Below are 23,083 nucleotides of genomic sequence, written 5' to 3' on the forward strand. Positions count from 1 at the left end.
GGCCCTAGGGCACACAGGCTTAGTAGTTGTAGCGCACAAGCTTAGTTGCTCCACAGCATGTGGGGTCTTCCCAGACCAGGGATCGAACCTGTGTCCCCTGCATTGGCAGGCGGATTCTTAACCACTGCCCCACCAGGGAAGTCCCTGGTTTGGCAGTTTCTAGTAAAGTTAAATATACACCAGCCTGTAATCTGCCAATTCCATTCCTTGATAGATACTAAAAAGAAATGACAACAATATATCCTCAGAAAAATTCCACAAGAATATTTATAGCAGGATTTATCATGATAAAAAAAAAACCTAGAAACATTCCAAATGCTTAGCAGCAGGTAAATGCATAAACAAATTATATTCATATAATTGAATATTCAGCAATAAAAAAGAAAGAGCTACTGGTAGAACCAACAACCTGGATGACTCTCAAAAATTTACAAATAGAAGCCAAACATGGAGGCAAACACAAACGGTATGATTCTATTTATATGACAATCAAGGACCAGCAGGGCTAATCTATAGGGATTAAAAATATTAACAATGGTTTCCTCAGGGGGAGGATATTTTTTTAAACATCTTTATTGGAGTATAACTCTGTTACAACAGTGTGTTATTTTCTCCTTTACAACAAAGTGAATCAGTTATACATATACATATGTTCCCATATCTCTTCCCTCTTGCATCACCCTCCCTCCCATCCTCCCTATCTCACCCATCTAGGTGGTCACAAAGCACAGAGGTGATCTCCCTGTGCTATGCGGCAGCTTCCCACTAGCTATCTAATTTACATTTGGTAGTGTATACATGTCCCTGCCACTCTCTCACTTCTTCACATCTTACCCTTCCCCCTCCCCATATCCTCAAGTCCATGCTCTAGTAGGTCTGTGTTTTATTCCCGTCCTACCCCTAGTCTCTTCATGACACTTTTTTTTCTTAGATTCCATATATATGTGTTAGCATACGGTATTTGTTTTTCTCCTTCTGACTTACTTCACTCTGTATGACAGACTCCAGGTCTATCCACCTCATTACAGATAACTCAGTTTCATTTCTTTTTATGGCTGAGTAATATTCCATTGTATATATGTGCCACATCTTCTTTATCCATTCATCTGTCTATGGACACTTAGGTTGCTTCCATGTCCTGGCTACCGTAAATAGAGCTGCAATGAACATTGTGGTACCTGTCTCTTTTTGAATTATGGTTTTCTCAGGGTATATACCCAGTAGTGGGATTGCAGGGTCTTATGGTAGTTCTATTTGTAGTTTTTTAAGGAACCTCCATACTGTTCTCCATAGTGGCTGTATCAATTTACATTCCCACCAGCAGTGCAAGAGGGTTCCCTTTTCTCCACACCCTCTCCAGCATTTATTGTTTCTATAGTTTTTGATGATGGCCAATCTGACCAGTGTGAGATGATATCTCATTGTAGTTTTGATTTGCATTTCTCTAATGATTAATGATGTTGAGTATTCTTTCACGTGTTTGTTGGCAATCTGTAATATCTTCTTTGGAGAAATGTCTATTTAGTTCTTCTGCCCATTTTTGGATTGGGTTGTTTATTTTTTTGTTATTGAGCTGTATGAGTTGCTTATAAATTTTGGATATTAATCCTTTGTCAGACTGATTAAGTGGGAACCTTCAAGGGTGATGGACATGTTCTATATTTTAATTTGAGTGATGTGTATACATATTTGTCAAAATTCATTAAACTATAACATTTAAGATCTGGGTTAATCAATGTAGTTCAAATATAACTCAGTTTCAAAAAACGCAAAAAACAAAAAGTGAATATTATAAATATATTCAGGGTACAATGTGGGCCCCAAAGAGAAAATAGTCGATTCTATTGGGGATGTAGGTTTAGGTTCCATAGAGCTGGTACAGTTTAAACTGAATCCTGGAAAAAATAAGTGTGATAGAGATAAGTGGGGGGAAATGTTTTCCAAAAAAAGACAAAGAGATTGGTGTGGAGACAGGAAAATACACAGTAATTAAGGAAAGAGCGAACAACTTTGTGGAAAGGAGAGATTATGTAATATGTCAAGGAAGCAATTATGAGAAAATAAATCCAAGGAAGTATGCTGGAGTCTGATCATGAAATAGTGTGAATTCTTTTAGTAATAGATCACCACTGAAGTGTTTTATTTTTATTTTTTAAGTTAAAATTTATATTTGGGAATAATAACAATTTTTTTATAAATCTGCCATACAGGAACACACCTTAAGATACCATTACATGCTTCATTTACTTAGAAAAAGTTACAGACATAGTCAAAACAAATAGCTCTCATTTATAAATGTGAGTTCCTTTCTTTTAGCAAAAGAAAGCTCATGGGAAATGTCAGACTGAAAGCCAGCAGGATACAGCGATGCAGGGACAGCTCAACACCTCCTGAGCTAGAAGGCTCGGAGCCAGGCCTCCCTAGCTGGGGGCTGTGCTGCTTCTCCTCTCTGGCCTTCAGTTTCCCTGCCACCAAAGGAGGGAAGACTGGATGACTGATAAAGTCCTGGGTGCCATGGTCCTTTCATTTCAGAGAACAGTATATGATCATAACAGTATCATTCTCCTTTGATTGTAAATGTCAAAAGAATACAACTTAACATGCTGAAAAATTTTACTACAAAGAGTGCTATGATTTTTCCCATACTCTGCAAAGGATGGATGACGGCCCATATTATCAGGTCACACTCACTGTTTATATTGGAAAATGAGGAAATAGTAATGAAATTGCTTTTATGGGCTGACATTCATGGATGGCAGAAAGGGGCGTTCCAGAAGGAGTCCAGGATTTGCTCTTCAGGAGTATTTCAGCTCCCGGCCAAAGCTTGGTGGCCAAGTGCACACATGGGCACACCCATGCCCATGTGCAGTCTGTAAAGGTCACTGAGCACTTGTTAACCTTGAAGGGGAAAGAGAAACCTCAGTATTTTCCCCCAACAACACTTCAAGCCTCTTGTAAATCATATTCAAATTCATACACTTAAGCATTAATTTACATACTTAATTTCTGACAGGCTGACAACTGCAGCCCTTCTCCCCCTCAGTGTAAAGTGAGAAGTGAATTGTTATTCAGTGTATCCATTACATTGGTAGTGGTGCTAAGTGTATTTTATATAATGTGCTATCTACACAAAGGCAGATAAGAATTTGATTTAACATCCAGTTAAAAGCTATCATTGAAAAAATTTTTAAAAAGTGCTATGATTTTTATTATGACTCTCACCATCTTTGGAAAATTTCCATTTCAGAAGTTTGATTTGGTTCACTTTCTTGGAGCTTCTTGCCTTGCGAGCATCCTCCATGCACACCAGTACCTATGAAGATAATTAGCTGGCATTCCTTTTCCTGAAGCCATAGTCTATGGCTCTGCCTTCATCACATAGGCTGCACTGTGTCCCTGTTCAAGCTCAAACTATCTTCTAATTACGGAGTGCCCAGATGCTTGATTTACTGTTTCTTCCTTACACCTCACTGTGTATTCTGCAAGTTGTATTTCAGTATATTCCTACAGTTTCTTCAATTCACGCTGCTATCAGTGTGATCAAAGTTTGAGGTTTTGACATAAGAGCCCTTCAGATATTCTGTGGGAATGCGAGGCCCAGCAGCTGGTGGGAAGAGTTGCATTTCAGCACCTTACAGTCCTAACTCTGTCTCCCTCTATTAATGTTTCATTTAACCTTGAGAGTGTCGACTTAGTTTTCTCACACATTTTCAATTAAAATATTTAATTCCTTTTTCAATACTAAACATGATTTTTTCTTTTAACGACAAAGACATGCATCACAAAACCATGTGCTCAGAGAAGTGATGTAAAAATACCATTGTCTTATCTCCAAATACTAATTCTAAGATCAAGGTCTTCAAGCCTTTGACCATGCACATGGACCACCAATTTCTAGGATACATTATTCCACATCATCATTTCTATACTTTGACAAAAGCCATAACACATTCTCTGATACAACAACATATCCATATCAATGAAATACATTACTGCAATGTTTAACTTTTTTCCATAATTCCTTGAAAATCTGTAGCATAGCATAAGCACTGAAACTTGCTAATTATGAGAGCTGTTAATTTACAATCCTCTCATAATGACTGTACCACTATCCATTTTTATTTATTCTTAAATTCAATTTCAACTACCTGATTGTGTCTGAGGTAGCTTCATAGTAGTTGTATTGCTATGAAAGTGACATGTTTCCAAGTATCACCTGGGGGATTAGATTAGATTTAAATGAGAAAGGAAAATATAGTATCAGGTACACCGTTTCCTCACTTGGCATACAAATTTTTTAAAAAATCATCCATTTCTTTAGTGATTAAAAATACAGTTCTTTTGTGAGCATAGACACAATACAAGGAATCTGTTTCTTTGCGTGAAAAGCAGAATGAGTGGAAAAGGACTCGAATTCCATCACTAGCTTTCGGTTAACCCAAGTGAGAGTATGCATAAGCTCAAGCTTGTGAGCGTACTGTTTCAGCATTGCACAAAGTGACTGGATGAACCAGGATCCATCCTTTGAATTTCGCCAGGAATAGTAACCAAGTGCTGTAGAATATGCATACAAGAAGTCTGCCTCAGGGGGCTTCCCTGGTGGTGCAGTGGTTGAGAATCTGCCTGCCGATGCAGGGGACGCGGGTTCGTGCCCCGGTCCGGGAGGATCCCACGTGCCGTGGAGCGGCTGGACCCGTGAGCCATGGCCGCTGAGCCTGCGCGTCCGGAGCCTGTGCTCCGCAACGGGAGAGGCCACAACAGTGAGAGGCCCGCCTAGCGCACGCACACACACACACACACACACACACACACACACACACACACACAAACACACAAAAGAAGTCTGCCTCAACCGGTATTTTCTGACAGGCCATGTCATCCTCAACACCACTGTCTGTCTCAATACCACAGTCCAGTTCTGTGCCTCAGCAGGCCTGAATAATGAAAAGTTTCGGCTTTCCAGGACTTCTACAACAGTCCCCTCTGAAGAAACCTGTTAACTTTTTCAGATCGACAGGTCCATGGCTTAGAAGCATGCAACTATAACTGCTCCTTTTGCTATGATCTTCTTTAGAAACACTGTACATTAATTCTAAAATTTCTTCACGTGTAAGATCATTTTTATTCCTGACTTCGTATTTCAAGTTCTGGAAGGTTTCCCAGAGGTTTGCTGCATCTACATCTGTACCAGACCGACATGACATCCCAGTACTTTTATGAAAGTTCTTGTTATTAATTATCATACATAAACCCATTTCAGGATAATCCATTTTGTAACTATCATCCAAGGATATTCCAGAGTTCATTGATTTGCTTCCATGTAAGATCTTTGTCTCTGAAGTTTTAATGGATTTTGAACCCACTGAATTTTCAGTGTTCTCCACGGTTACTTTTATTAATGTTCAGCCCCCATGCCGCAGCCACTGGCTGGCTCTGCTCAGCTCAGTTCCTGCTCTCTGAAGTGTTTTATATATCAGAAAAGAGATATTACTTGAGTTTTACACTAAAGTGATTATCTTTCCTCTAAGTACTGCATTTCAGGACACACTAATAGTTGATTATGGAAATTTATTCTTTCAGAATTATTCCAGCTAATAAATGCTAAGAAAAGCAAGAATCACCAACGGCTGCCAAAACCATTGGGTGAAAGAATAAAGGGACTTTAAAACCTATGGATTGGGTTGACAACACCTGAACATACCGAGAGAGACAACCGGGCATTATGTGCCTTCTGGGGGGATGAACTAGCAAGCACTCAATACCACCTATGAAGTATTTTTGCCTAAAAATTGAATCTGCATTGATCAAGCCTCTAGATTTATCTGTTCACATTAAAATGGGGATATGGGAACTATTAAATACTCCACAAGAATACAATTATCAAATTCTAAAATGTGGAACACAGCTCAGGGCAAATGGTCCAATTTCTTTGATAAATAAATAGTAAGGGGAAAAACAAGAGGGAGGAGAACTGGTTAGATCTGTTCCAGATTAAAAGGTACTTGAGAGACTACTGGGAGAAAATTCTCCACAAATCTCACGTTTCTGTGTATCTTTCAAGAGACTCTTAACTGCCTTTTTTTCCAAATTATCTTTTCAAAGATATTTATATAGTGAACAGGCTTAGAAGATAGAGTGTCCCTCTCCAGAGCAAAGGACAGGTTATACTAGAAATTGTACTCAAGATATTTCTTCCTCAAGGCAAGGATCAGGCAGGCTTACTGCCCTTCATGAAAGGTTCAAGATCCATAAACTTGGGGTTCCTCTCCTATAATGGAATCCACTGCATGTGCAGGTATCACCTGGCCCTCTGCATCACCCTGTGGGAACTGAGGCTTAGAGAACTGGTGCAAATGTTCACACTCTGGCTACCACTAATGCTGTGAGTATTCAAGTCCTTTGTCTCTGACCCAGGAGTTCATGTCTTCTACCAGCATCCATGAAACTGTGCCCAGCTAACTTGTTAGCTTGCAAGTAGGATAAAATCTCAGACCTCTCACAGTTCTTGGAAGTTTTGATGATTAGGATGGGCAGTGCAAGGGCTAACCAAGCATTTGGCCCATAAAGGATCCTGTAGGAGCCACAGGATCTGTAGGAGCTGCAGGCTGACTGGTGTCCCACACCACCCTGCTGAGGCAGCAGGTCACTTCCAAATGATGGTGGAGTAGAAGGACATGAGCTCACCTCCTTCTTATAAAAACACCAAAATCACAACTAATTGCTGAACAACCATCGACAAAAAAATGCTGGAACCTACCAAAACAGGATACCCTACTCCCAAAGACAAAGAGGAGGCCACAGCAAGACGGTAGGAGGGGCACAACAGTGATAAACACAAATCTCATACCTGCCAGATGGGCGACCCACAAATTGGAAAACAATTATACCACAGAAGTTATCCCCCGGAGTGAAAGTTCTGAGCCCCATGTCAGGCTCCCCAGCCTAGGGGTCTGGCAACAGGAGGAGGAGCCAGAGAATCTAGATTTGAAGTCTAGTGGAGTTTGATCATAGGACTTCCACAGGGCTGGGGGAAACAGAGAGTTCACTCTTGGATGGCACGCACAAAGTCTTATGCGCACCAGGACTCAGGGGAAAAAGGCAGTGACCCCACAAGAGACTGGGCCAGACCTACCTGTTAGTATTGAAGGGTATTCTGTGGAGGTGAGGGGTGGCTGGGGCTCACTGAGGGGACAAGGACACTGGTAGCAGCAGTTCTGGGAAGTACCCATTGGCGTGAGCCCTCCTGGAGGCCACCATTAGCCCCACCAAACAGCCTGTAGGCTCCAGTGCTGGGTTGCCTCAGGCCAAACAACAAACAGGTTGGGAACACAGCCCCACCCATCAGCAGACAAGTAGATTAAAGTTTTACTGAGCACAGCCCTGCCCACCAGAGGGACAAGACCTACTTCCACCCACCACCAGTCCCTCCTAGCAGGAAGCTTGCACAAGTCTCTTAGATAGACTCATCCACCAGAGGGCAGACAGCAGAAGAAGAATTACAATCCTGCAGCCTGTGGAATGGAATCCACAATCACAGAAAATTAGGCAAAATGAAACAGCAAAGGAAGTGGAGATAGGCAACCTCCAGAAAAAGAATTCAGAATAATGACAGTGAAGACGATCCAATATCTCGGAAAAAGAATGGAGGTAAGGATCAAGAAGATGCAAGAAATGTTTAACAAAGACCTAGAAGAACTAAAGAACAAAGAAACAGAGATGAACAATACAGTAAATGAAATGAAAAATAAACTAGAAGGAATCAACAGCAGAGGAAGTGAGGCAGAAGAATGGATAAGTGACCTGGAAGACAGAATGGTGGAAATCACTGCCTCAGAATAGAATAAAGAAAAAAGAATGAAAATGAAGACAGTCTAAGAGACCTCTGGGACAACATTAAATGCACTAACATTCGTATTATAGGGATCCCAGAAGGAGAAGGGAGAGAGAAAGGACCTGAGAAAATAGTTGATGAGATAATTGCTGAAATCTTCCCCAACATGGGAAAGGAAACAGTCTCCCAAGTCCAGGAAGTGAGGAGAGTCCCAGCAGGATAAACCCAAGGAGGAACATGCTGAGACACACAGTAATCAAACTGACAAAAATTAAAGACAAAGGATAGGCTGTGCACAGAGACGTGGCTTTCTGGAAAAGGAAATATAAGGGACTCACAGACCTCCCTGTCCCAAAGATGTCCACATCCTAATCCCTGGGACCTGTGGATATGTTATACTACATGGCAATGGGGAATTAAGGTTGCAAATGGAATTAAGGTTGCTAACCAACTGACCCTGAGACAAGGAAATTATCTTGGACTATCCAGTTAAGGCCAATGTAAAGAGTCCTTAAAGTGTAGGAGTGAGGTAGAAGAGAAGGCTAGAGTGATATAGTGTGAGAAGAACTGACCCACTAATGCTGGCTTTAAAGATGAAGAGGACCACATCCAGGAATATGTGTGGCCTCTAGAAGCTGGAAAGAGCAAAGAAATAGATTCTTGAGCCTTCAAAAAGGAACCCACCCCTGCCAACACCTTAACTTTAGACCAGTGAGAGCCATTTTGGACTTCTGAACTACAGAACTATAAGATAATAAATTTCTGTTGTTTTAAGCCACTGAGTTTGTGGCAATTTGTTACAGCAATAATAGAAAACTAAGACAGGCAAATTAAGGAGATCTGAGGGAAGTCTATGGAATCAGTAGTGAAAATGTTCAACCAAACTGTATGGTCAACTGTTCAATATATGGTCCTCCACTTTACTGGCAGTCAATGAGGAGGAACTGTAGAAGTTATTGCACACCAAGTACCACAAAGTAGGTTTAAAGACAGCTGTCTGAACAGTGTTCTGGTTGGTCCTAACTCTCATCCAAGTTGGGGGCTTCCTCACCAATCTTGTGGCCAATCTCAAGTCCACCCCATTGTAACAGCTAGGATAGGCATACCTCAGAGATATTGTGGGTATTCCAGACCACCACAATAAATCAAATATTGCAATAAAGTGAGACACACAAATTTTTTGGTTTCCCAGTGCATATAAAACTTATGTTTATACTATATTGTAGTCTATTAAGTGTGCAACAGCATTATATCTAAAAAAGCAATGTACATATCTTAATTTAAAAATACTGTATTGCTAAAAAAACGCTAACCATCATCTGAGCCTTCCACAAGCCATAATCTTTTTGCTGGTGGAGGGTCTTGCCTTGATGTTGGTGGCTGCTGACTGATCAGTGTGGTGGTTGCTGAAGGCTGGGCTGGGTGTGGCAATTTCCTAGTAGAACATAACAGTGAAGTTTGCCTCATTGACTGGCTCTTCCTTTCATAAATTCTAGAGAATTTTAAATTTCATTTATTGTGTTGTTCAACTCTATTTCTTTGTTCTTTACATCTTCTAGCTCTTTGTTAAACATTTCTTGTATCTTCTTGGTCTGTTCCTCCATTCTTTTTCTGAGATCTTGGATCATCTTTACTATCATTACTCTGAATAATTTTTCAGGTAGATTGACTATCTCTTCACTTAGTTGTTTTTCTGGCGTTTTATCTTCTTCCTTCGTCTGGCACATATTCCTCTGCTGTCTCATTTTGTCTAACTTTCTGTGTTTGTGGTCTCCATTCCGCAAGCTGCATGATTGTAGTTCCTCTTGCTTCTGGTGTCTGCCCGCTGGTAGGTGAGGCTGGTCTAAGAGGCTTGTGTAAGCTTCCTGGTGGGAGGGACTGGTGCCTCGATTCTAAACTAACTTCTTAATCAATTGACACTCAGTGGATTTGGCACATGTTTCATTCCATTTCTAGTTGTAGAGACTGAGCAGTCCAAGAATAAAGGGCCAGCATGAAGGTTCTGGTGAAGGTCTGCTTCCTTCTCACTGTGTCTTCAGGTTGTGGAAGCAGCAGAGATTTTTAAAATAAGAGATTCCCAGAGAACTTTTGCACCTGAGGCAGGCAATTTTTTCTCCTTTATTCACTCTACCCTGCTGGCTTGGATAGTTCAGTGGAACAGTTTAGTTACTCTCCATCCTTGATAAGACTGCCTTGGGCCTCACCACCCCAACCAGCCTTCAGGTACTTCTGTATTAGGAGATATTCTTTCTTGAGAGTATAATTCTGACTGCTTCTGTCTCAATCTCGATTTTAATTGTTGAGATTAAAGCTCTGCCCTCAAAGTCATTCTCCTCTACAGCACTCACATCAGCCAGGCACTCCCCAGAACTAAACAAGAGACAAGGCTCAGGTTGAGGGCCAATGGCCTAGTCCCTTTATTGTCATTTCAATAGTATTCACAGCATCTTCACCAGGAGTAGATTCTATTTCAAGAAACCACTTTTTTTTTTTTTGCTCATACATAAGAAGCTACTCCTCATCTAATCAAGTTTTATGATGAGATTGCAGGAATTTGGTCACATCTTCAGGCTCTACTTCAAATTCAAGTCCGCTTGCTATTTCCACCACATCTGCAGTTACTTCCTTCACTGAAGTCTTGAATCCCTCAAAGTCATCCATGAGGTTGGAATCAACTTCTTCCAAACTTGTGTTAATGTTGATATTTTTATCTCTTCCCATGAATCATGAATATTCTTAATGGCATTTAGAATGGTGAATCCTTTCCAGGTTTTCAATTGACTTTGCCCAGATCTATCAGAGGAATCACTGCCTATGGCAGCTATAGCATTATGAGATGTATTTCTTAAATAATAACACTTGATGTTGAAATTACTCCTTGACCCATGGGCTGTAGATGGATATTGTGTTAGCAGGCATGAGAACAACATTAATCTTGCTGTACAATCTCCATCAGAGCTTTTGGGTGACCAGGTACATTGCCAATGAGGAGTAATATTTTGAAAGCAATCTTTTTTTCTGAGCAATAGGTCTCAACAGTAGACTTAAAGTAATCAGTAAACCATGTTGTAAACAGATGCGCTGTCATCCAGGCTTTGTTGTTTCACTTACAGAGGACAGGCAGAGTAGATTTAGCATAATTCTTAAGAGCCCTAGGATTTTCAGAATGGTCAATGAGCATTTGCTTTTGCTTAAAGTCATCAGCTGCATTAGCTCCTAAAGTCGGCCTTCAAAGTTAGAAACTTTGAAGCCAGGCATTAACTTCTCTCTAGTTATGAAAGTCCTAGATGGCATCTTCTTCCGATATAAAGCTGTTTCATCTACACTGAAAATCTGTTGTTTGGTGTAGCCACCTTTATTAGTTATTTTAGCTAGATCTTCTGGATAACTTGCTGCAGTTTCTACATCAGCACTTGCTACTTCACCTTGTGCTTTCATGTTATGGAAAAGGTTTCCTTTACCCTCATAAACTAACATCTGCTAGCTTCAAACTTTTCTTCTCTAGCTTCTAAACCTCTCTCAGCCTTCATAGAATAGAATAGAGTTAGGGCCCTGATCTGGATTAGGCTTTGGCTTAAGGGAATCTTGTGGCTGGTTTGATCTTCTATCCAGACCACTAAACCCTTCTCCGTATCAGCAATAAAGTGGTTTCACTTTCTTATCATTTGTGTGTTCACTGGAGTACCACTTTTAATTTCCTTCACTAACTTTTTCTTTGTACTCACAACTTGGCTGTTTAGTGCAAGAGACCTAGCTTTCAGGCTATCTCAACTTTTGACATGCCTTCCTCACTAAGCTTAATCATTTATAGCTTTTGATTTAAAGTGAGAGACTCTTCCTCTCACTTGAACACTTAGAGGCAATTGTAAGGTTATTAATTGGCCTAATTTCAATATTGTTATGTCTCAGGGAATAGGGGGGCCTGAGGAGATAGAGAGGGACAGGGAACGGCTAGTCAGTGGAGCAGTTTGAACACATACATTTATCAACTAAGTTTGCCGTCTTATATGGGAACAGTTTGTGGCATCCCAAAACAATTAACAATAGTAACATCAAAGATCACTGGTCAAAGATCACCGTAACAAATATAATAATAAGGAAAAAGTTTGAAATATTGCAAGAATTACCAAAATGTGACACAGAGACATGAAGTAATAAGCAAATGCTGTTGAAAAAATGGTGCCAATAGAATTGCTCAACATAGGGTTGCCACAAAGCTTCATGTTTTTTAAAAAAAACCACAATATCTGCAAAGCAAAGTGCAATAAAACGAGGGACACCTGTACTAAGAGTCAGTGGAGGGCAGCGGTAGCTCCCAGCACTTCTCAGACAACAGTTACAGAGATGAGCATCTGTACTCAGGGAAAAAGGAGGGAAACTTGTAACCAGTATAGGCAGAAGCCAGGCACATGGTTACAGCTTTGGCTGGTTGGTTGAAAAAGGAGCAGGAGGGCATGTGAAGCTTGTTATGGAAGAATGGAAACAGCTGGAATGTCTTATGGCTCAGCCCCTCCTACAGTCTATCATGCCAACCTCAGATCTATTGAGAAACAACAGCCAGAGGCCTCAGAGGTTTTTTGCAGTAGGTCCTGCCTGCTATAATTCAGCCTTCTTGGCGAGATTTCCGAGACAAACTCCTGTGGGAAACCACAGATGAGGCAGTGACAAGCATCCAGGCTCTTACTGCCCCATATTGGATCTTTAATGTTGATGAAGATGAAAATGACCTACTGCCAAATGAGGAACTGACCCGAAGAATTCTAGATAAAATTTTGAGGTCAGCCTCACTGCCCTGAAAGACTTCCCTAGCCTTTATTTTTAAAGTAAGTGAAAACTAAAGATATGCTATTATAGACAGGGTTCAGGATGTGCTACCCCCACATACAGCACCTTGTCATATTTGATATTTTAAGCTGAAGGGGTTGGAGAACACAGCAGAAGTAGGGAGGTCATGCTGACCTTCCCCTGCCCATCTCCCCTGAAACAGATCACCCTCATGTGAGAGGTGCCCTGCCTACACCCAGAGGAAAGGAGCATCCTTATCTCCAAAAACAAAGGGATCCTAAGAAACAAGTCATGCTAACTTTCCCACAGTTTACTACATTTACCTCATACTCTCTGCCCTACCATATTCCTCCACAACTGTCCACTCTTCATCAAACCCAGCATAAAACTCCTCAGGTCTAACTGTTTCTTTGGGTCTTAATTTCCTTATGAAGGCTCCCACGTCATGTAAAACTTACAAATAAATGTGTATGCTTTTCTCCTGTTAATCTGTCCCTGTCATTTTAATTTTCAGATCCAACCAGGTACCCTAAGAAGGTCGAGAAAAACTTTCCTCCTCCTCTACACTATCATGAAAATGGGCAGCAAGTGCCCCGGATTAAAGTGGACATCTTAAAAAGAAAAAGTTGCTACTGCACTAGTAATACCTGAGCTAGCCAATGGGTGCGAACGGAAGGCAATATGGCTGTGGCTACAGAATTGAGTCATCCTAAAAGTTGAAAGAGATGGCATCAGTCACAGGAACCTTGCTGCCCGATGCAGAGCTCTGGGCATACTGAAAACATGAGATCATTTGGTTGAGTCCCAAGCAGCCGTTGCATTGTTCATAATTAAACATAAACGTAAAGACTTGCCTGCTGGCATGGAACCACCTTCTCACTCCATGCCTCATCCCTCCCTTCCCTTCTACCCTGAAATCAGCTGCTTTGAAGCAATGATTGGGGTGGGACAGAGGGTTCCCTGTTCCCAAGAGGGACCAGAGGCCATACACCCCCCTGAGTATGCTTGAGAACTTCAGGGAAGGGAGAGTCTCAGCCTTTTAAAGCTCTGTTGGATCAAGGCACCCGAGACCATCCTATCTGATCTCGAGGGAGTAAGGGAGCACCCAGATTCAGCTGATGGGGTTTAGGTACATGGATTAGTGCGGAAAGGAAACTTAAGTGACCTTGGGAATTGAGGGGGCCCTTTGGGCCAATTCAATGTACACATGACCCTTGAAAATCATGGGTCTGAGCTCCATGGGTCCACTTACACGTAGATTTTTTTCAAAAAATCTACTGGAAAAATCCTTGGGGATTTGTGGCAATTTGAAAAACTCACAGACGAACCATGTAGCCTAGAAATATCGAAAAAAATTTTTAAAATTAGGTATGTCATGAATGCATAAAATATTTGTAGATACTAGTCTATTTTGTCATTTACTACCATAAAATATACACAAACCTATTATATAAAGTTAAAATTTATCAAAACTTATGCACACACTTACAGACCATACATGGTGCCGTTCAGTCAAGAGAAATGTAAACAAATGTAAAAATGCAGTAATAAATCATAACTGCATAAAATTAACTGTAGTCCATACCGTACTGTAATAATTTCATAGCCACCTCCTTTTGCGATTGCAATGAGCTCAAGTGTTGCGAGTATCCGCTCAAAATGCTGTGTGACACTACTCATCTCTGCATGAGCAGTTTATCTCTCCAGTAAATTGCATATCACAGTAACAAGTCATCTCTTGTGGTTCTCATGTATTTTTCATCGTGTTTAGTGCACTACCGTAAACCTTGAATAACACCATGGGACCCATACAAAGTGCCACTAATGATGCTGGAAGTGCTCCCAAGAAGCAGAGGAAAGCCATGACATTACAAGAAAAAGTTGAATTGCTTGCTATGTGCTATATGTTGAGGTCTGCAGCTGTGGTTGCCCGCCATTTCAAGATAAATAAATCCAGCATAAGAACTATTTTTTAGAGCTTTAGTAATATTTAATTAAATGTTTACCAGTGTTTCTTACGTTTTAAAAAAACAGGCTAATTTCGTATCACTCTTCACAATCACACATATATGGAGAGAAACAACAGTCAAAAGTAGTATCTTGGAACCCAAGGATAAATTTCATTATATGCTAAGAGGTAAAAAGCAATATATAATATTTACATGTATTTATATGACTGGAACAAAATTAAATATTAGCAGATTATTTTAAGATTATGGGATTATACATTTTTTTCTTTTTAATTTTCCATGTTTGTTTTAAACAAGAAGTACATCTTTTCTATTATGAAACCATAAAATTTTCTTTGTGACATTAATTAAAAAGTGACCTCAGCTAGACTGATCAAACATAAAACGTTAGTTATGAGCTGGAAGAGAGAATTCTCAAGCTTTTCATTGTGTTCTAGTTTCTGCCTAAAGTACCTGTTTGAACCTCCAATCTAGTCATAACAAATCCTTCTAGAAGCAGAGTGAAAGAACATGATTAATACACAGTTTCTATGCCAAGATAAAGTTAAAAAAATTTTTAACTTTAGCTGCCAAGGGTTGAGTTAAGTATACTCCTAGGTTCATGGCCTCTCTTTTAAAAATTTCATTCCCATATCCCATCCTCATTCCTGTCCTCCCATCGGAACTGGCCTTGTTATGTAAATATTTTTTGGCTTACAAGTGTTCTTACAAAATATGTATTGTGTGTTTATCATGTATTTTCAATTTATATAAAAGGTATATCATTATTTTTGTTATTTTCTTTTTTTAACATCTTTATCGGAGTATAATTGCTTTACAATGGTGTGTTAGTTTCTGCTTTACAACAAAGTGAATCAGTTATACATATACATATGTTCCCATATCTCTTCCGTCTTGCGTCTCCTCCCTCCCACCCTTCCTATCCCACCCCTCTAGGTAGTCACAAAGCACCGAGCTGATCTGATCTCCCTGTGTTATGCAGCTGCTTCCCACTAGCTATCTATTTTATGTTTGGTAGTGTATATATGTCCATGCCACTCTCTCACTTTGTCACAGCTTACTCTTCCCCCACTCTTGCACTGTTGGTGGGAATGTAAATTGATACAGTCACTATGGAGAACAGTATGGAGGTTCCTTAAAAAACTACAAAAAGAACTACCATACGACACGGAAATCCCACTACTGGGCATATACCCTGAGAAAACCATAATTCAAAAAGAGTCATGTACCACAATGTTCATTGCAACTCTATTTACAATAGCCAGGACATGGAAGCAACCTAAGTGTCCATCAACAGATGAATGGACAAAGAAGATTTGGCACATATATACAATGGAATATTACTCAGCCATAAAAAGAAATGAAATTGAGTTATTTGTAGTGAGGTGGATGGACCTAGAGTCTGTCATACAGAGTGAAGTAAGTCAGAAAGAGAAAAACAAATATCATATGCTAACACAAATATATGGAATCTAAGAAAAAAAAGGTCATGAAGTACCTAGGGGTAAGAGAGGAATAAAGAAACAGACCTCCCTGAACTCTTCACACAATAAAGCTCACTCCTGCTGGCCGTGGCCGTCTCGGGCATGACAAAACCCTCGCTGTGTGACATGAACATAGCGAGCCTGACAAACTAAAATCTTAAAAAAAAAGTATACAGCAGCAAAATCTCAGGACTCCTGCGCCACACCTGTAACCTGCCCACTTAGTAAATAAACAGAACATCAAATCACAAAAACTATGAAAGGGGTAGGCCACACTGGCAGAGAGCCCGACCCACAGCAGGGCGGAGGGAGCAGGTGCCAATGAGCTGGAAGGGGCGAGTCTCCCACTTTCCCCCCTTGGGGCCCTCAGTCCTAACACTGCACTGGGAGCCTGGGTTGATCCAGCCACGTAACTCTCAGCTTCTTCTTGTGTTTCTAGGGGAGGAAGGCGATGGCTTCAATCCCTCTGCCTCTGGGTCAGAAGGCAAGATCCTCTGAAACCCAGGTGGATGGGACATTTGGGAGGTTGAGCATCTTCTCATGGTTGAGGATGGGTGTACGGGCTCCTAGAGAAAGTCCATTGTCCGAGCATGTGATCCTGAAGCTTCTAACACCGACAGCTGGCTGACTCCTTTCCCCTCTCCCTGGGGAGGCAAGGAGGCCATGGAGGCAGGAGAGTCCTTCCCCCATTCCAGCCCCCGGAAGTGCTACTTTACCAAATTCATTGATTAGCTCTAGCAGTTTTCTGGTAGCATCTTTAGGATTCTCTATGTACAGTATCATGTCATCTGCAAACAGTGACAGCTTTACTTCTTCTTTTTCGATTTGGATTCCTTTTATTTCTTTTTCTTCTCAGATCTGACTGCTGTGGCTAAAACTTCCAAAACTATGTTGAATAACAGTGGTGAGAGTGGGCAACCTTGTCTTGTTCCTGATCTTAGTGGAAATGGTTTCAGTTTTTCACCATTGATAAAGGCATTTTAAAGACTCTCACTACACCTACCAAAGAGATGAACTTATTCAAAACATATTAGAGATGTGCTATCTGTCAGCAGAATTCTTTACAGGCCACTCCCAAGGTAAGCACCAGAAGTTTTCCCCAACCAACTTCCCATCCAACAGGAACTTCTGGCAGTTGGATTTCATAGAAGCAATGCTTGCAGAATGTAGGAGGTTTTGTCTACTTATGGTGTGTACGATGTCAGAATGGCCTGAAGTTTTCCTCTCTTCAAAAAGTCAGTGCTCAGGCAATGGTACAGGTACCCTTAATAAAAGTAATTTCCACTTTGGGGATACCAGAGCACGTTGAATCAGACAGAAAAAGTCAATTTACTTCCACTGTTGTTCAGGAATTACAAAAATGTTTATATTTCTACAATCTATCATATAGCCTATCATTCTTATTCCTGTGGACATGTATAGCAAATGAATCAAACTCTAAAGAAACTCATTGGCCAAGATTCAGCAACCAATTAGGATTAAAAAGGCCTACAGCTTTACCACTAGTTTGTTAAAAATTAGAGCAACCCTTGCCAGCAAGCATGAAATCACTCTTTTTGAACTTATGTTTAGCAGGCCTATGAATTTTGGTCTGAGACCATGTCCTGTGCTTAATTTAACTGAATCTTCCCATAATCATATTCAATTCTTAAAAGGGTTTCTCTCTTCCCCAGAAACCCTGAGACATAAAGTCAAGAACCTGGAAAGACCCCCTGGAAAAAGTCTGCCACCTCTATCAAAAAGGAGATTTCATCTACCATAAAAGAGTCCCAGGAAAAGACAGGCTGTCACCACACTGGGAGCGACCTTTCCACGTAAAAAAAATACAGTTGGGGGCTTCCCTGGTGGCACAGGGGTTGAGAGTCCGCCTGCCGATGCAGGGGACACGGGTTCGCGCCCCGGTCCAGGAAGATCCCACATGCCGCAGAGCGGCTGAGCCATGGCCGCTGAGCCTGCACGTCCGGAGCCCGTGCTCAGCAACGGGAGAGGCCACAGCAGTGGGAGGCTCGAGTACCGAGAAAATAAAAATTAAAAAAAAAAGAAAAAAAAATACAGTTGGATTCATGCTTTCCCTATGAAGGCAGTACCTCAGGAGGACTGGACTGTCGCTCCCACAAAGGACTTGAAACTTAAGTTTTCTAGAGTGACTGATACTGGTATTGAGCTCAACTGAAATGAGGTTGAAGGGTAGCAGAATATGTCACTTTGGCAAAAGGATTATTTTCAGCTGAATGCAGTTGAGAAGAAGCAGGTACCAGAAAAGCTCCCTGCCCTCCCATTTGCCTAAAAGTAAGATATAAATTTTCATGGGAGATTGGGATTGACATATACACACTACTATATATAAAATAGATAACCAATAAGGACCTACTGTATAGCACAGGGAACTCTACTCAATACTCTGTAATGACCTATATGAGAAAAGTATCTTAAAAAGAGTGGATATATGTATATGTATAACTGATTCACTTTGCTGTACAGCAGAAACTAACACAACATTGTAAACCAACTATACTCCAATAAAAATTTTTTTAAAGATATAAATTTTCAAAGGTGTCTCTCCTCTCCTCTCTCCCAGGAAGGACAAAAGTTAATCACGGGAGGCAACTTTAGACCCTATCAGCCTGGAGATGGCACCTACATAACAAACTTTATTAACTAGCCTTTATCTATCATTAGCCTTCTCCCATATATTTATGTTCCCACAGTATGCTGCCCTTGGAAACCTAAAACTGCTTTCCTTTGTCCTGTCGTTTCCCCATAAGTTTATTGTTCTTTGTTGAAGATGCTATATAAGCCAGAACTCTAAGCCACCGTTTTGAGTGACTCATTGTTCCCTGGGTATCTCCCATATATACATGAGGTATATAAGTTAATAAACTTGTTTTCTCTTATTAATTTATCTTTTATTAAAGGGATCTCAGCCAAGAACTTAGAAGGGTAGAAAGAAAATTATTTTTTCCTCCCCTACAAGCAAACAATACCATTCTCATAGACTGCCTTGCTGTCCTAGTCACAGCAGAGTTATTTCAATTACCTAAGAATCACATTTTACTAGAAAACACATATTACACTGCTTTTTCTATACTCCAAGTAATGTTCTCCACAATTACATATTTCTAATCAACTCAATATTGTATTCTCAGAATAGACATGATCTGGACTTTTAAGTCAAACAAGTCAATTATTGGCAGAGTAAAGGTGGAACCATCTTCATTAGTAATTTTTTATAATACCAAAGTAAAGTAACTAATATACATCAAGATACTCCAGCCCTAAATTTGACACAAAAATGTTTTTTAACTAGTTTGACTGGAAGGATCCTTATAGAAGAAAGAACTCTCTTAACTATACTACAGTCAATAGAACTGTAGGAGTAATCCCACTAGAGAACTGTTCTCTTGCCTTTACTATGGTAAGGGTTTGGTTCAATAAGACTACTGATAGCTGTAAAGATAGTGATGGTAAATTACATCATACAAACTGGTGAGAATCCTATCAACAGACCCCGTAAGATATATATAAACGAGATCTCCCTACTACGTTTGGGACATGGCAATGCCCTGAGTCTATTTTAATAGCCCCTAGGATTATAGATGGATAGTTTCTCTTAATATACCTGAGGCTAAAATCAGTCTTCATAACTAGACTTGTATCCCTGAGCCCTCCCACTATGCAATCTGTTTAAGGGGCCTGTTTGGGACCACACAAGGGCAAAAGAAGGCTTATCAGAATACAATCCTGGAAGAAACAGGAACAGGCACAGGTATAGCTAACTCTTTTGGTAATGAGATTTTGAATAATAAACTTGGTGCTTTGGGATAACTACAAAAACACATAATACAATGGCAAACTGCATGGAATCACATAATGCAAGATGTTTAAAAGCCATGGAAACTCAAGTCAAATGGAAACTGAGAAAATTCTGGAATTGGACTGTTTGGAATAATCTAATGATGGGGCAAAAAAATCACCACGTAGGTCTCAGGGCCACTCATCTGTACAATCCAGGAGCAGTTAGCTATCAAATAACTCTAGGATAGCATCACTAGTTCAGAATTACTGCATATTCAAGGGAACAAATAGGTATTGGACTATGACTATACCAGAAGGGATAGAAGAATGGTTTAAAACAGCATCTAATTAATAGACAAACAGAAACCTGGCATTTATAGATAGTGACTGCAGAAGATAGGTCTTATGTCACTGTATTAATTTTAGGATGCAAGTTCTCTCCAGTTCCAGTATGGATAAACAAAAGTAGATGCCTGTTATTCAGGGAGATTTGCATGCCTGTTATTGATCTGGACCAATGCAAGCAACGGCCCATATGCTGGGTTGTCCCTCAAGACTTAAAATAATTAAAACCAACTATATTAAGCACTGGAAGCTCAATCTGTACCCTTCAAAGAGTGCCTCATAATAACATACTAGAAATGACCATGGCTGTCTCTGTGTTTTGCATCTGGGAAATACTATTTGGGGAGATGGAACCATTACTGCAGGGCTACATTATGTACGTATGATGTTAATTACTGAACAACGGGAACTCCGGAGAAATTCATTGGGCTTATAAGAAAAATAATCTTTTCTTTCTTTCTTTGTTTTTATTTTTTAAATGTCTTTATTAGAGTATAATTACTTTACAATGGTGTGTTAGTTTCTGCTTTATAACAAAGTGAATCAGCTATACATATATCCCCACATCTCTTTCCTCTTGTGTCTCTCTCCCTCCCACCTTCGCTATCCCACCCCTCTAGGTGGTCACAAAGCACGGAGCTGATATTAGAACACTCCATAACACCATACACAAGAATAAACTCAAAATGGATTAAAGACCTAAATGTAAGGCCAGACACTATAAAACTCTTAGAGGAAAACAGGCAGAACACTCTATGACATATATCACAGCAAGATCCTTTTTGACCCACCTCCTAGAGAAATGGAAATAAAAACAAAAATAAACAAATAGGACCTAATGAAACTTAAAAGCTTTTGCACAGCAAAGGAAACCATAAACAAGATGAAAAGATAGCCCTCAGAATGGGAGAAAATATTTGCAAATGAAGCAACTGACAAAGACTAATCTCCAAAATTTACAAGCAGCTCATGCAGCTCAATATCAAAAAAACCAAACAACCCAATCCAAAAATGGGCAGAAGACCTAAATAGACGTTTCTGCAAAGAAGATATACAGATTGCCAACAAACACACGAAAGAATGCTCAACATCACTAATCATTAGAGAAATGCAAATCAAAATTACAATGACGTATCACCTCAAACCAGTCAGAATGGCGATCATCAAAAAATCTACAAACAATAAATGCCGGAGAAAAGGGAACCCTCTTGCACTGTTGGTGGGAATGTAAATTGATACAGCCACTACGGAGAACAGCATGGAGGTTCCTTAAAAAACTAAAAATAGAACTACCATATGACCCAGCAATCCCACTACTGGGCATATACCCTGAGAAAACCATAATTCAAAAGGACACATGTACCCCAGTGTTCACTGCAGCACTATTTACAATAGCCAGGACATGGAAGCAATCTAAGTGTCCATAGACAGATGAATGGATAAAGAAGATGTGGCACATATATACAGTGGAATATTACTCTGCCATAAAAAGAAATGAAATTGAGTTATTTGTAGTGAGGTGGATAGACCTAGAGTCTGTCATACAGAGTGAAGTAAGTCAGAAAGAGAAGAACAAATACCGTATGCTAACACATATATATGGAATCTAAAAAAAAAATGGTTCTGAAGAACCTAGGGGCAGGACAAGAATAAAGATGCAGACGTAGAGAATGGACTTGAGGACACGGGGAGTGGGAAGGGTAACCTGGGATGAAGTGAGAGAGTGGCATGGACATATATACACTACCAAATGTAAAACCGATAGCTAGTGGGAAGCAGCCGCAAAAAATCTTAATTAGGGACTTCCCTGGTGGTCCAGTGGTTAAGACTTCACCTTCCAATGCAGGGGGTGCAGGTTTGATGCCTGGTCAGGGAGCTAAGACCCCACATGCCTCCCAGCCAAAAAACCAAAACATAAAACAGAAGCAATATTGTAACAAATTCAATAAAGACTTTAAAAATGGTCCCCATCAAAAAACAAACAAACAAAAACTAATTATCAGGCCCCCAGAGAGCTACTCCTTGGCCTTGGACTGGGCAAGACTTCATAAGGAACTACAAAATAATACTTAAATAATTAATCATTTGAAAGAGCAAGTCATAAAGATAATACAACAGTTTGTAAAAGTAACGTATGAGGAGCAGAGAGCTTGCACATTGCTAATCAAGAATGTGCTTTAACTACTGGTAAGACATATTTAAAGGTTTTTTTCCCCAACGCATATATTGCACTGACTTTTAAAATTCACCCTATGGTAATTTTCCTAATTGCTTTGCTTAGCTATTGTATGGACTTACTAGATATTTAGGTGGCAGCAAACTGCCCACAGAAAGGTAGAAACTGCAGTGAGATAATTAGAAAAGTTTGGTGTTATTATAAAAGGAAAGTTGTAAGGATTTTTTAAAAAATGGAATTTTCCCTGTTGCCAAAAGAGGAGACCTTCCCCCCCTTCCCTTTTCGTAGAGTATTTCCTTGAGAAACCTGGTATTTGTAAATCCTCCCTCTGCCCCTTTGATATGTATGTAAATCTTTTAAAAGGTTAGATAAGCCTTTTGTCAGCATTATAACCCAGGAATGTTTTTCTTAAGGGTCTGGGAGACACCTCACTGACAGGTAGACAACAAGGAAGATAGTATCCTATCTCCCTGTCACCCTGGGAGCTTAGCCTAGGCACCTGGTTCTAAGCTGGAACTACCTGCTTGTCATAGAGACAGGAGAAGTTTGATTTTGCCTTTAGATAAAGGCAATTAACTAGCACAGATGGCCACTCCCATTACCAGGTGAACTTAGGATGAACTATGAAAGAATGCAGACCGAATTGTCCTGTCAAGTCCTCTTGCATGAGGACTTGATAAGTTATCATTTATCTTGA

At 40.2% G+C, this 23,083-nt stretch overlaps 2 protein-coding genes across 2 annotated transcripts in view; both read right to left on the reverse strand.

Moving 5' to 3' along the window:
* Nucleotides 1–23,083, reverse strand: part of ZNF81 (zinc finger protein 81) — a 75,724-nt gene that overhangs the window by 36,276 nt on the left and 16,365 nt on the right. The gene's annotated exons all lie outside the window — the stretch shown is intronic.
* LOC131748868 (caspase-3-like) lies at nt 4,483–5,393 on the reverse strand. Its single transcript, XM_059051239.2, has 2 exons — nt 4,935–5,393; nt 4,483–4,554 (listed from the first exon to the last, which is right to left on the reverse strand). The coding sequence occupies exons 1-2, from the start codon at nt 5,304–5,306 to the stop codon at nt 4,483–4,485; spliced, it is 444 nt and encodes a 147-aa protein (XP_058907222.1). The 5' UTR covers nt 5,307–5,393.

Source organism: Kogia breviceps, chromosome X, assembly GCF_026419965.1.
Source record: "Kogia breviceps isolate mKogBre1 chromosome X, mKogBre1 haplotype 1, whole genome shotgun sequence".
In the NCBI taxonomy this organism is placed as follows: domain Eukaryota; kingdom Metazoa; phylum Chordata; class Mammalia; order Artiodactyla; family Physeteridae; genus Kogia; species Kogia breviceps.

What these genes read in the sequence shown, in the direction of transcription:
- LOC131748868 (XM_059051239.2), bottom strand. Translation starts at nt 5,306, where the DNA reads ATGAACTCTGGAATATCCTTGGATGATAGTTACAAAATGGATTATCCT. An exon ending in CGAAACTTTTCATTATTCAG is followed by an intron (nt 4,555 to 4,934) that starts GCCTGCTGAGGC and finishes CATATTCTACAG; the next exon opens with CACTTGGTTACTATTCCTGG.